Source organism: Prosopis cineraria, unplaced genomic scaffold, assembly GCF_029017545.1.
Source record: "Prosopis cineraria cultivar Desert tree isolate PC_DT_omini unplaced genomic scaffold, ASM2901754v1 PC8, whole genome shotgun sequence".
Classification (NCBI taxonomy): Eukaryota; Viridiplantae; Streptophyta; class Magnoliopsida; order Fabales; family Fabaceae; genus Prosopis; species Prosopis cineraria.
Genome location: NW_026555339.1, coordinates 7,204,776 through 7,217,749, shown reverse-complemented (window position 1 = coordinate 7,217,749; position 12,974 = coordinate 7,204,776). Strand labels below are relative to the sequence as shown.

Here is a 12,974-nt window from a genome sequence, read left to right as displayed (position 1 = left end):
TCTGTGATATACACGAAAAAAAGTTAAAACAAAAAAGAAGGAAAATTAATAATTGTACTTTTGAATAAAAAGTATATTATTAAATAATGATATATGACAAAGTTTATATACATTGTATGCCGTCACCTTTTTCACACATCAGCATCGGATTGTAAGCCCAAACCGGGTTTAGTCTCCATGGGAACGAAGAAAGATCAGAGGAGCCCCTGTCTGCAATATAATATAATGCTCTCCAGCTCTGCATCAAAATATTTTCAAACAAATTTGATATATCAACGTAAGAAAAAGGTACGTATGCAAAGGAATATTAAATTTTACTTTATTTTTTAATCCATTATCATTCCTTTTTTTTTTTTAATTTTGGGTAAACTGGGCACAATATTAAATTTTACTTTACTTAGCAATTAGCATGTTCGTGACTTTTGTAAATCTTTAAATATAAAGCGCCTTACCTGTAATTAAAAGTTCTGAGATCTTGATTGAGCGAGGGAAAGGGACGCAACAATATGAAAGAACTGAATTTGGTCCAAGAGCTGTTTGCCTTGGCTTGCAGCTCGGCGCGCCACTCTGGAGAACAGCTCGTTGCTGAGGTGTTCGCCAATGTGAGCGTCGACAAGGACGCCGGACACAGTCCTACAGCTGTTGGCTAAGGCTCTGCCGACTTCGGCTCCATCATCGGGGCGGCTCACCACGAGAGGGCTTCCTCCTTTGAACAGCTCAAGCCTGTTGATGACAAACGAGCCGTCGGCCTCAACGACCTCCTTGAAGTCTTGTAGGCTTGATGCGTACAGAGGAATGTTAAAGTCGTCTCGTTTTTCACTGCTAATTAATCCCTGCCCTCAAAATTATTAATTCCTTCAGTATACGAATAAATATTATTTTCATTTGAAAATTCAAAATAAGACAACATATAATATAGAGAAAATATGACTTTTTAGTCTCTGAACTTTTTTTTTCAATTATTGATTGAATTCCTAAATTTTGATTCTGAACAATTCAATTCTTATTGTTTCTTAATTTAGAACAACCAAGTCCTAATTATTATTTCTTGACTTAATACAACTTAGTCTGTGTAATTCATTAACTCAATAAAAATTATAAGAATTAAGTTATATGAAATCAAATTTTAAAGACTAAATCAATAATTAAGAGAAAGTTGAGGAACAAAAAATTATATTATTCCTATAATCTATTTTCATAAAACAATTTTTTTTTTTGAAAGAGAAAATAAAGTGAGGAGATATATAAGTGAATAAATACCTCTTGAACAAGATCATCCCAAGCGTGCTGAAAGTGGGTCCCAAAGAGGAGGCCGGGGCCACCCTGGTCGGTGGGGTCGGGTGAGGTCCGACCCAAGAAAACCAAGAACATGGACCCCCCTTTCTTGATCTCAAGGGAGCGACATTTGAGAAAGCTGGCCAAGTCGGCTTGAAACTGTTTCTTGTATGCATTTCCTGTGCTCTCACTCGCTCCGTGAATGAACACTCTTCCTCTGTTATATTCTTTTGACTTCTTCTCCATCACACTTTCTGGTATCTGTATGCACACACGCACACACACATATTATTCCTACAGTAAATAGTGTTTCAAATAAGAAAAAAAAATACTTCAAAAGTGCTGATCTTCTAAGTTTAATTCATTTTTGGTAACTAAAATTACTCCAGCCGATCCCATATACGTGTATGTGTTAAAAATCTATGCATGAGTTATAAACAGTATGTGGCTGTTGCTATGCATGTGTTAAAAAGTAATGTCCAGATAGGTCATTATATTATCTGCAATAAGAGGTTCAACCCTAGAGATTAGACCACGCATGCTTTGAATTAATGATATGCATCACTAAACTTTGTTTCTCTTTCATATGTACTATATACTTTAGGACTTGTCCATTTGAATTTTAGGATCTAATCATATCTTTTTTTTAAATATCTCTCTTACATATATTTATTCTTTTTCGATCCTATTTATAAGTCACTTTAACATGTTTATTTGAAACTCCTTAATTCTTTTTAAAAATTTAATAACTTTTTAACTTTACAACTCCTATGTGTGTATATATATATTAACATCATACTTTCTCTCATTAAAATATTATGGAAAGTAAAAAATTGTAATAAAAAGTCAATAATGTGCCTTATAAATAAAACTAAAAGACCAATGGGGATTGAGTCAAATAATTCCTCACAATATGGCTAATCAATGTTTAAATCCTCGCTGAGAAAAGTACCATGTTTAGTACTTAATTATACATCGATCATGATTGCCTCTAATTGGATATGCTTGTGAGTAATTAAAAAAATAGAACAAAAAAAAATCCTTCTTCTCTTTTGCCTTATAAATATTTCAGGTAATATTTAAGAATAAATGTAACATCTTCTCATCATCATGTGATTATTTTCATTTACAATTTTCAAAACATAAACCTTACTATTAATTAAGAGGAATTAGGTTCCTTGTACTCGATCCAACTAACATTGACGTGTGTTTTGTGGCGTTACAGATTATTGCACGTATGGACTACGCACATATTATTGGCGTTTCTAGGAAGCATGATAGTCAATCGCGAAAAGATTAATGAATGCAGTATTATGGCTCCTTAAAGTGGGAGCTCCAATCTAAAATAAAAAGAAGTAAAGAACCAAGAAAGTCAATCCTAGAAAAATGAATATGATATGTGTAGAACCTTTACCAAACTCAATGGATAAATGATAATGAATTAATTAATTAATCAATAAATTAAACACCTGAGATATCCAATGCAGTGAAAATGCTGAATGAAAGAAGCTGATGGACCTCGCCGGGAAAAGCCTCCGGTAAAATGAGCCGGGGACTCCGGCGACAAAGTATGAGCGATGGTTGTCGGCGGCAAGGCATTCTTCCAAGCTAACGCCGCCACCATAGTTCACCAACAAAGGAGGAAACAACTGGAAGAGGGTATTGAAATCATTGCTTGGAAGATCAGAGAAGAAAGCAGAAAACTCTGGAGGTACAAACCCTAAATCCTGGTACCGCTTGATGATGTGCTTGATAATCACATCCATTGTATTAATCGCGTTGCTCCCACATGAACATCCCAAATCCACAACTGTAAATGTGATATTAGGGTTATCTTCAAGATGAACTGTGTCTAGGGTTTCTTTGAGAAGGTGAAGCACAGACCTAGCATGTACGGCCTGCAAAAATTATAAGTCGTGCTCTTGTGTAAGCATATGAGTTCAAAATCATGTACAAAATGAAAATATGGTATAGACTATATATATATAGATCACTGTTTTCATTGTAAAGTTCTTGCAGGAAAAAAAAAAGCTGATAGATAAATAAATAACCTGAGCTTGAGAATTGTTGGCATAGCTAGCTTCTCCTTTGCCACCTTTCATGCTAAGCAATCTCTCCAAGTTCATATTTGACAGAGCAACATTTTTGTCTCCTTTTGCAGGCGCCATTGAAGGTGACCTTAAGCTAGACAAAAAATGACAGACCAAGAGTTAAATATGTAATGACAAGAAGAGAAGGCGATGCCTGTTTCTGTATGTATAGCTTCTGTGAGTGCGTGTGCGTGTGCGTGTGCGTGTGTGTGTCTGCGCATCTATAGGTGAAGAAAAAAGACGCAAGAAACCAGAATAAGGTAAAAGAAAAGAATCGGTTACATACAAGAGTTGGTGGATGGTTTCTAAAAGTTGGGCTAACCGAAAGTTTTATATATTTATAGGAATCAATTGCAAGATGGGTCCTTGGACAAGTTATTCTGTTTAAGAAGTCGGTAAATATGTATGTATGTATGTTTGTATTAACTGGTGACATGTACATAGTTTCTAAAAAGTTGGGCTAACCGAAAGCTTTGTAATTTTAGAAATGTTACTTGATCGAATCTTTTTTTAGAAACTATATCAGAAGCCAGGGGCACGATGACCATTCTAGGAAACACTCTCTTACGATTATGGTCAATAGTGTTTTTATCAACTTTACCTTATTTGAGTCCCCACTAATGAACAACTTTTAAACTTCCTAATATTTTTATTGTAGAATATTTATTATATATATATATATATATATTTTATATATATATCTTCATCATTATCAAATAGTAGGAGGCATGTTGTCGTTGTTGTTAAATGCAATATGAGTCAAAGACTCAGAGAGTATCATTATAAGCTCGATTATGATAATTAATTGAGTCGTCCCCAAAAAAATAAAGTTATCAAATTGACCAGATAAGTTCCATAACCTCATTTTCCATTATTAATATTTTATTTTTATCATCCACCTTTTCTTACTTTCTTTTTTCAATTTCCTTTTCAAGGCAATAATAATAACTAGAAATACCTCCCAAGAGAAGTTTATATGTGATTGTAGAATTTTCAAGCATAGACGTTCGAAGAAATCTATAATATAATTATCCAGATGGTAAAAAAAAAAAAAAAGAAACAAAGAAACAAAGAAAACTTAGAAGAAATCTACTATCATAGTCAAACCATTATATTAAATGAGCTAACCTTAAATGATAGGATTATGTGCGTATTTTGTGTTAAACTCGATCTCAACGTTCATACGATTCAGAGAGCAAAGTAATATAAAAGAGTGTGCGTGTGTGTGCGCGTTTAGGATTTGCATTCAACCTAATCGTCACACTTATTATTTGTACTTTAATTTCTGTTATGATTATTCATATCTCTCTTCAAATACTTTATATACGTCTCAGTTTTTGTGAATGTTGAATATAATGGCTATGGTCCCCCGCATTGCTTTATTGAGTCTCCTTCAAAGTCTTAACCGCGTGATGATCGCCTGTTCACATGAAACAAGGCTTTTTATTACCTTTTATACCAACCACCTAATAACTATATATAAATATATATAACAGCATAAAACCATGTTAGTAATTCTAATACAATATAATAACGTTTAATTCAAGAACATTTGTTGATTACTTTTTTCAAAAAAGAACATTTGTTGACGGAATCTGCAAATGTAGTGGGATGGTCAAAAAGATGTGATAGTTAACAGTTACTTTCAATCTTTTTTGGCTTTTGACAATTTTCTTTCCCTTAATTTCTTGTGGATCGATCCCATTCAAGTTAGAAAAAAGTGTATCTGATTGGCAATGCAATTTTTGGTTTGACTTTTGATATTCGGTGCTTAATTTATTATACTTCCCTCTTCGTGATATATAAACATGTAATAAGTGTCTTACATAACTATAGATATAAATTAAAGAAAAATTTGCCATTGATAATAATAGGAAAATAAATATATAAAAAATTAAAGAAATACTTTAATCAAAAAATAAAACTATTAAAAATAATAATATTATATTTTATTTGATTGAATTGATGGAAAAGATAATTTTTATTGAAAAAGTATAAATGGTGTGGTGTAATGAATGGTTCAAGAATTTCACCATGTAATAATAGATTCAAAAAGTAACGTTTGTTTTTACAAATATGCGCTACTTTTTAGCCTCATTATCTCACACACACTAAATGTGTCGGTTGTCCCATGAATATGGAACATATTGTCTGATTAAGATGTTACATAAAGTAGTACTTAATACTCTAAGAAGAGAAAATGAACTCCAGCGTTCAACGTTTAATCTAATTATTTATAGCCGAACAGTAAGCTCTGTCAGCAGATAATATTTTTTTATTGAGAAATCAATAAAGAAACGGAGCAATCCCTATATTACGGTTACTAGAAGAAATGGCTTCAACAGGTTAATTTACAACCAGAAAATTAAAAAATAAAATAAAATAAAGTCGGACGGCTGTGTACAAAAGAAACATTTTACATTTCAGCATTCTATTCCAAGCAGACTACAATACAATATTGATATATATATATATATATTTTTTTTTTTTGGGTAACAAAATATCGATAATTTATTTGTTCAAAGATATCCTGATAATGTTATTAGTGGGCCTAATGCACCTGAAGACCCAAAAAGAATCATAGAACACAAATAGCTATCATAAAGATGACTCAGCAAACAGCTTCAACTGCCTATTTTACATCAAACGGACTCGAACTCGCCTGGTGAATGAAAGCTACAAACCTGCATGCATGGACACAAATAGCAAGAGTTAGGATCATCGTCACTAGTAACATTGAAACCAAGGATATCAACCAGGACACGAAAGTTACAAGCCAGAATTAGAGATCCCTACCACACCAATCAAATAAAATTTTAGCCTAGTGTTCTGGTACATGGCTATAAGCAAATCAAAGAGCAGAAAGATTCTATTAGCAAAAGAGGAGAGGAAGTATTCTTGTTCTCAGCTTCATTAGGAAAAGCCCAAATGCAAAATAACTTCTTGCCCCTGCAAATCTAAATGAAATGCACAATTAAGTCTGTTCGTGCAACAATTTTTTCTCGTTTTCATTTACTTTTGGATGGATAAATTTCTGGTCTGCCACCCCCTGATATGTGTGTAAAGGGTTTAGAATAGTAAAAAGGGACCCCTTCAATAAATTTTTTTATATTATATTAAAGGCTTCATTTATCCAGGCATCATACTTCAGTAGGAATGCAGCTGGATACTTCTTAAACTGCAAGTATACATACTTCAATGTATCCAGTGATTAATCGCACCAGACTATATCACCAAATAGTTCTCTGCTGTAAGAGAGAAGCAGAAATTGCAACTTCTTCGAAGAATAAACAGAATCAAAGTATACATATAGACATATATATATAGAGAGAGAGACATTAGACACACGTATATAAATAACCCCACCCAATACTTAAATTATTATAATCATCTCTAACCCTTCATATACAAGCCCTTTTAGCAATTTGACAAGGACGAAGCACTTTCTTTGAAAGATTTGTCAAACAGAGTAATATTAATAATTTTACATATAGAATTCTATCTTTAAGCGAAAATCCATAGCAATCCCAAATGGGCTAAGTTTCCCGATCCAACTCAAACAATAGGTTAAAAATGAATCATGAAACATCATAATTAAGCTTTCGAAACGTCTTTTCCCTGCAGGAAAAAAATAATTCACCATTAAGCAAGATCGGAGGGGAAGAAAACAACACCTTTAAGCAAAAAGAGAAAGTTCTCACAATTATTATTTTCAAGACTTTTCTTATAAACATGGCAAAAGAAAGGGCTTATCAAATGAGCAGATAAATAAGAAAAAGACAAATTAACAAATACAGGATCAAATATTCACCATGGAATAGCCAAGCGAAGGAGAATCTTGGTGCCCAGTACAGCATCAACTGGTAACAGGCTGAAATAATTTTTTGACTCCATCATAGAACCATCTAGAAAACAAAACTGATGAGTCAAAGAATATCTAAGAAAAACAACTTTCACCGTTAAAAATACAAGCAAGAAGCTATAAAACAACAATATCAGCCACATGAAATAGAGAGTCAAATGTGTCTTGATTATTGAGAGGATGAACATAATAGCACTGGATTTTTTACACCAACCGTATCCCTTTATGTGCCAATGCACAAATAAAGGGAGAGATGTAATTCACACAAAAAAAAGGTGAGAAACATAGTTACAAAAAGAGGAGAATTTTAGTAAGCTGAATAATCAATGCCACGCCAGGACCTGTGGAGATGGACAATGGCTAAGTAAGAAGCACATATTTGGGTGCAAAATATAGTGAAACAAGGAAACAGGAATGAAACAATTTCAACAAGTCAAATGAACAAAAATCTTATACAATTCAAAAGCAAAATGTAGGCAGAAGCATCATGGTTTTCTGGTGCTTGGCTGAATGTGCAAAACCAGTGAGCTTTGCAGACCAAAGTGAGGCGCAAGTTTAACGAAACATTTTGTGTGTGTGTGTGTGTGTGTGTTTGGGGGGGGGGGCTTCTTTTGATTCATTTTGAAAACTTTTACAGGATTAAACATGGAAATAAATATGCATTTGTTCCCCAATTCATCAATCTGCACGTTCTGGACTGAGTCAATTTAACCCACGCTTTCATAATTAAATGCAATAAATATTCCCTGTTATTACAACCTGAATCCATAAGAAAAATAATAAACTTTATAAATTGGACATAAAACAAAACAAAACAGCTTCGAATGATAGATGAACTTAGAAACAAACCTGCATAGGAAAATTGGTCGAAGTCTAGCACTTTCCCCAGGTTCTAATTCTCTCCGTCTATTGTTTTCTTGTTGAAATTTATCAGATGGGAGGACTTCACAGGGGCCTTGAATGGAGCCAGCCATTTCAGTTCTATCGCTATTAGATTCATAAACCTGCAAGAACGAAAATGAAAATGTATCAGTTAGATAATTTCCAAATGTCCAAGATGTGGGAGTAATCATGTGATGGAACAGAAACTGGTCACGATTTAAACCAATATGAAGTTTATGGTGCATAAGTCTGTGCATGAACTAAAAGGCAAAACAATGATGGATTAATTCCATGACTGACAGCTCAGATGCCAACGACAATTTTTCACAAACAAAAATGCATCAGCATTATTCTCAAGAGAGAGAAATATATGGGGTAAATGCACAAATAATAATTACCTCATTGACTTCAGATATACATGGATGAGGGATATTCCCTGGTAAATCACCAGGAAAGTAGCACTTTGTCACATTTACCCACTTCAACCCAGTTTTGCTATCTTCAAACATAGACTGCAATAGAATAAGGGTTAAAAAGCTTTCAGATAGCTAATGTCCTAGAAATTAAGATTATTTCACACAAATTGGGCAAACATCAATCAAATCCCGAGAGAAACCAAAGTGTATTGCCAAGACATTAATTGCCCTCTAAAATTCTACATATAAAATTAATCGCAAAATTGCAGTTATACCAACAATTTGCTTACCCGCAGTTTAGATGGAATTAACTTGCCATGACTGGACTTAAAAAGAGCATGATCCTGCAGCCTATATGTAACTCCATTAACTCGGCAAGATTGGTAAAACCTTTTCTCTTCTACAAGTTGTACAAGATCACCAACCCATTCTACTGCATGTAAGCCATCTGAATATAACGCAGTGCAATGTCTACCTTCAGCGTGTGTTCCAGAACTTTTATCAGAATTTGCTAGTGCAACATATTGGTCATCACGTTTGATATCATATATCAAACTTTCTCCCCCATGAGATTCCTTTCTGTTATTATCTGTCAAACTATTGTCAACATGTTTATATAATGAAACTTCAACATTGCTTGATGGTGGTGTCAGTTCAACTTGTACATTTTTGGACAATTGCAAATTGTTAGGCTTAACTGATTCAGTTAATTGAGGAAGCACTTCTGATTCTGGAGCAAAGGTTCTCTCCTTAGAGGTAGATGGCTCAGAAATTATTTGTTCAGCAGAACTTTCACCTGCCAAGCCTACAGATGGCTCATAAGTGGCACCAAGGGATTTTATTGAGATGTTTGGGTCAGGCTTCTCATCCATATGTTTGCTGCTGGATGAATGAATATTATCTTGCATTTCTTTTGTATCAGGGATCTTTGAGACAGATGGAAGCTCAGCATCTTTATTGTTACTGATAGCATCAGTTGAAACAGAGCCTCCATTTGCTGTTAACTCCTGTGAGCTGACGTTTGGAGCTGCAACTCCAGCTTTCTTCTCTAAGGATGGTTGGACTCCACCTGTGTTAGAGGGCAGTTTTGGTGGAGTGTTCGGGGACCTCATGACACGACCATATTTTGGAGGCAAAGGCTTTCCACCACTTAATGTCAAGCACCTCATGCAATGCCACTCACCCCTAGGAATTCCTCTCAAAAGTGATGGCTGCAAACATTTCAAGTGAAACCCTTTTTCACAAGCATCACAAAGAAGAACAGTATCCACTTCATTGACAGTGAGATCACACATCTGGCAAGTAAATGCTTTGTTCATATAATCCCTTGATGGAGGAGTCCACGTGGGATGCTCAGGAAGCTTTGGTTGTAACAGTTTCTGGACAATCTTAGCAATTTCAGTGTGATTGCTAGAAAGTGAAGAAGGCTGACCAATGTTCATGCCCTGCAATGGCTGGTGCAAGCTAGACAAATTTCCAGGTGCTGTTTGAGTTACTAAAGGTCTAAAGGTCTGATCCCTTGCTATTTGTGAAGCTGGTCTGGGCCCAGTTAGGTCACCCATTCCCTCAAACTTGACAGAGTTATGTCCAGTCACTTTGTTTTCTGGTGTACTTCTAGCTAATGAGGCAGGTTGAGTTTGAGTTTGTATCGACCATGTTGGAGCATTCACCAAGGGTTGGTTTAATGAAGAGTTCGCTACATTTTAAAATTTATCAACATTCAGAACCCAACTCTACAGTTGAAATGCAATAACGCACACAATTTTAAGATGAACAAACAATAGGCTACCAATTTTTTCAGGGAAAGAAATAAAGGATATTACAAGAAAAACGAAAAGGTCAGTAGCCAGCTGTCACATAATTAAAACTTCCAAAACATTCTCCGATATACAAATTGGAAAACATAATGGTAGTACAATAGAAGAGAGACAGTTATTCAATTCAATACCCTAGTTCCTACTTCACAGTTTGTAAAGGTGTTTTAGCATAACAGATGCCTTTTTTTTAATATTTCAACGAAACCAGGACTGTAGATCACATCAGACTAATTAAAGCATATTTCCATGAAGTATAAAAGGTTCTAAGTGGATAAAAGAAGAAGAAGAAGAAGAAGAAGAAGAAGTCCGCTGCTTCTATGTTTTTTGAAGATGCTGCCGAGAATTTTGCAAACTTAACCAGTTCACAACATAATAAAAGGAAAACCCAACTATCCAAGTCTACATGATCTCCTGTCTACGCATATAACAATGAATATAAAGAATCATGAATTAGACATTCTACAAAAGAAAAGGTAGCCCCTCGTTTCATGGAAAAAGTGAGGGAGTTTGATGGAATTTCAAGGGATGTTACCCTGAGCATGCAGCAAATAAGGCCCACTTGATCCTCCATCAACTTTGAACTGTGGTTGTTCGACCTTAGGCAATGCTAATGAAGATGAATTTCTACCCAAGTGACTACTAGGCATTCCACCAGAAACTATAGAAGGTTTTACTTCACTAGTAGTTGATTGATATTGCAAAGCAGCAGAAGATCCTGCAGAAATATGAATCACAGGAGGAGAAGCTATGGTACCAGAAGCAGAGTGTCCTGTGTGGCTTGGTTTGTCCAACGGAAACATTCCGCCCATGCTTGTTTGCAACGGCTGAGAAGTAGATGGAGTAGAATGTTCAGGAAACTTCTTTGATTCTTCCATCTAAGAACCAAAAAGAAACAATTTATAAGAGAATAAAAGAGGGAAAAAAATCATCAAAAAGAGAGTGAGAACAGAAATGTTACTCTCACATTCAATTTTGTCAATTGAATTATGTTCCACAATTTAACTTCAAACGGACACAACAAAATATTGACAAACATGTGAGTCGAAAACTTACCTTCAACTTAGAGAGCGATAACCTTTCGCTTATAGACATCTTTGGACTTTGAAACCCTAATCTCTGATCGTTAATCTTCCCGTTCAATCCAAGATCCTCAATCACAGTCCCCACAGCTTCCCTCGCCACAATGTCCTTGGGAGCCATCCCTTGACACAATTCCACCAACTTCATCCTCGCCTCCTTCATCAACTCAATCTCCACATTAGTCGGCTTCTTCCCGCCTCGCATTGCCGCCATAGTCGACAAAACCAGCACAATCTCCGCCACCCTCTTGAACTCCCCGCTAGACGCAGCAGCAGCAGCTTCAACCTTAGGCTTCTTGGCCAATTCCTCACCCCCACCATTCTCAATCGGCCTTTTCACTGGCAGGCCCTCGGATCGCTTCTCCTCCGGCGGTTCCGTCCCCTCAGCAACCATCGTCAATTCCATGGCCGAGACTCAAATCCAAGAAGCGCAATCGAGCAGCGAGGCTGTGAAGAGCGAGATGAATGGGAGAGAAAGGGAGGTAAGGAAGAAAACCCTAGAGAGGGGAGAGAGAGGGATGGAGGAGGGAAGACGAAGAAGGAGGAAAAGATTTGAAAAAGAAAGAAGGGGAAGGGATATGGAAAGTATAATTATATATAGGTTTTGGCGGGTAATTTGGGAGAGATGGAATTCGTAATAGGGGCGAGTGAGTTTTGATTTGAGAGAGAAAACAGGTCGAGTGGCTGAGCAGAGCGAGGGCGATACCGATATTTGGAGAGAAAAGGAGAATTTATAATGTTCAACCCGGCTGACTCGGACCTTGACTCAACGCGTTAGGCATTACGTTTGGCTTTTTTATTTATTTGCCAAAACAAGTAAATAACAAAAATAAATATTTTTTAATAATAATGATTATGATAGAACTATATTTAAATCAGGAAATTGCATATTTTTTATTTAAATTAAAATAAGTTATATCTTAACTTTTGAATTTGATATTAAATTTGTGAATATTTATGTCTATATATATTTTGAACAAATTAATCAATAATTATCGAAATTTTTAATGACAGTAGAACTTTTTGGCCAAATAATAAATTTGTTCAATTTTTTTGAATAAATTAACTATCTAACTCTTTTCCTAACTCTATTAAAACAAGATGGAAGTAAAGAAAGAATTCTTTTAATATGTCTTTTTATATGCAACTTGGAGTAACAATTTGATCTAAGGACTGCTTTGCTAATCATTTAGTATGATATACTCAATATATATTTTTTCCATTGTGAGGCACAAGGAGTACATCTCACACATAATAAAATGTAGGAAACATAATATAATTAAAGAATAAATAAATTTATTTTCTTTGTTAAAATTTAAAACACAAATTCAAATTCATTACATTGAAGTTACAAAATAAAGAACCAAATTTATAAATTTTTAAAGTTTGATACTTTAAAATTAGTTGGGACTTAATTTAAATCAACTAAGCCCCTTGAGACCTATTTGTCATTCTCCCTAGAATTTAATCATTTTTAGGTATTCAAAACAAAAGTTAATTCTTTTCAGCTGCCATGTTATATATATATATATATATATATCTATATATAAGTT

The 12,974-nt window shown here is 34.8% G+C and overlaps 2 protein-coding genes across 4 annotated transcripts; both read right to left on the bottom strand.

Annotated features, from left to right (window-relative positions):
• LOC129317740 (indole-3-acetate O-methyltransferase 1-like) lies at positions 1 to 3,443 on the bottom strand. Its single transcript, XM_054962106.1, has 5 exons — positions 3,327 to 3,443; positions 2,745 to 3,173; positions 1,261 to 1,536; positions 453 to 833; positions 1 to 238 (listed from the first exon to the last, which is right to left on the bottom strand). The coding sequence occupies exons 1-4, from the start codon at positions 3,441 to 3,443 to the stop codon at positions 459 to 461; spliced, it is 1,197 nt and encodes a 398-aa protein (XP_054818081.1). The 3' UTR covers positions 1 to 238; positions 453 to 458.
• Positions 3,444 to 5,730: 2,287 nt separating this feature from the next.
• On the bottom strand, positions 5,731 to 12,109 carry LOC129318536 (uncharacterized). Of its 3 annotated transcripts, none has more exons than XM_054963367.1 (7): positions 11,396 to 12,109; positions 10,875 to 11,217; positions 8,816 to 10,221; positions 8,508 to 8,621; positions 8,077 to 8,231; positions 7,177 to 7,270; positions 5,731 to 6,049 (listed from the first exon to the last, which is right to left on the bottom strand). In XM_054963367.1, exons 1-6 carry the CDS (start codon positions 11,825 to 11,827, stop codon positions 7,222 to 7,224), a joined length of 2,499 nt encoding a protein of 832 aa, XP_054819342.1. In that variant the 5' UTR covers positions 11,828 to 12,109; the 3' UTR covers positions 5,731 to 6,049; positions 7,177 to 7,221. The 3 variants fall into 3 exon arrangements, with proteins under 3 accessions (XP_054819342.1, XP_054819344.1, XP_054819343.1); XM_054963369.1 differs by having other exon boundaries at positions 11,097 to 11,217; XM_054963368.1 differs by lacking the exon at positions 5,731 to 6,049 and adding an exon at positions 6,056 to 6,983.
• Positions 12,110 to 12,974: the final 865 nt, after the last annotated feature.

Excerpts from the sequence above, each read along its gene's own strand:
- LOC129318536 (XM_054963367.1), bottom strand. The coding sequence starts at position 11,827 with ATGGAATTGACGATGGTTGCTGAGGGGACGGAACCGCCGGAGGAGAAG. Across the intron at positions 11,218-11,395 it reads TATCGCTCTCTAAGTTGAAG|ATGGAAGAATCAAAGAAGTT; the intron begins GTAAGTTTTCGA and ends TTTGGTTCTTAG. Across the intron at positions 8,232-8,507 it reads GTATATCTGAAGTCAATGAG|GTTTATGAATCTAATAGCGA; the intron begins GTAATTATTATT and ends TCGTTCTTGCAG.
- LOC129317740 (XM_054962106.1), bottom strand. The coding sequence starts at position 3,443 with ATGGCGCCTGCAAAAGGAGACAAAAATGTTGCTCTGTCAAATATGAAC. Across the intron at positions 1,537-2,744 it reads CACTGCATTGGATATCTCAG|ATACCAGAAAGTGTGATGGA; the intron begins GTGTTTAATTTA and ends GTGTGCATACAG. Across the intron at positions 834-1,260 it reads GGGATGATCTTGTTCAAGAG|GGATTAATTAGCAGTGAAAA; the intron begins GTATTTATTCAC and ends TTTTGAGGGCAG.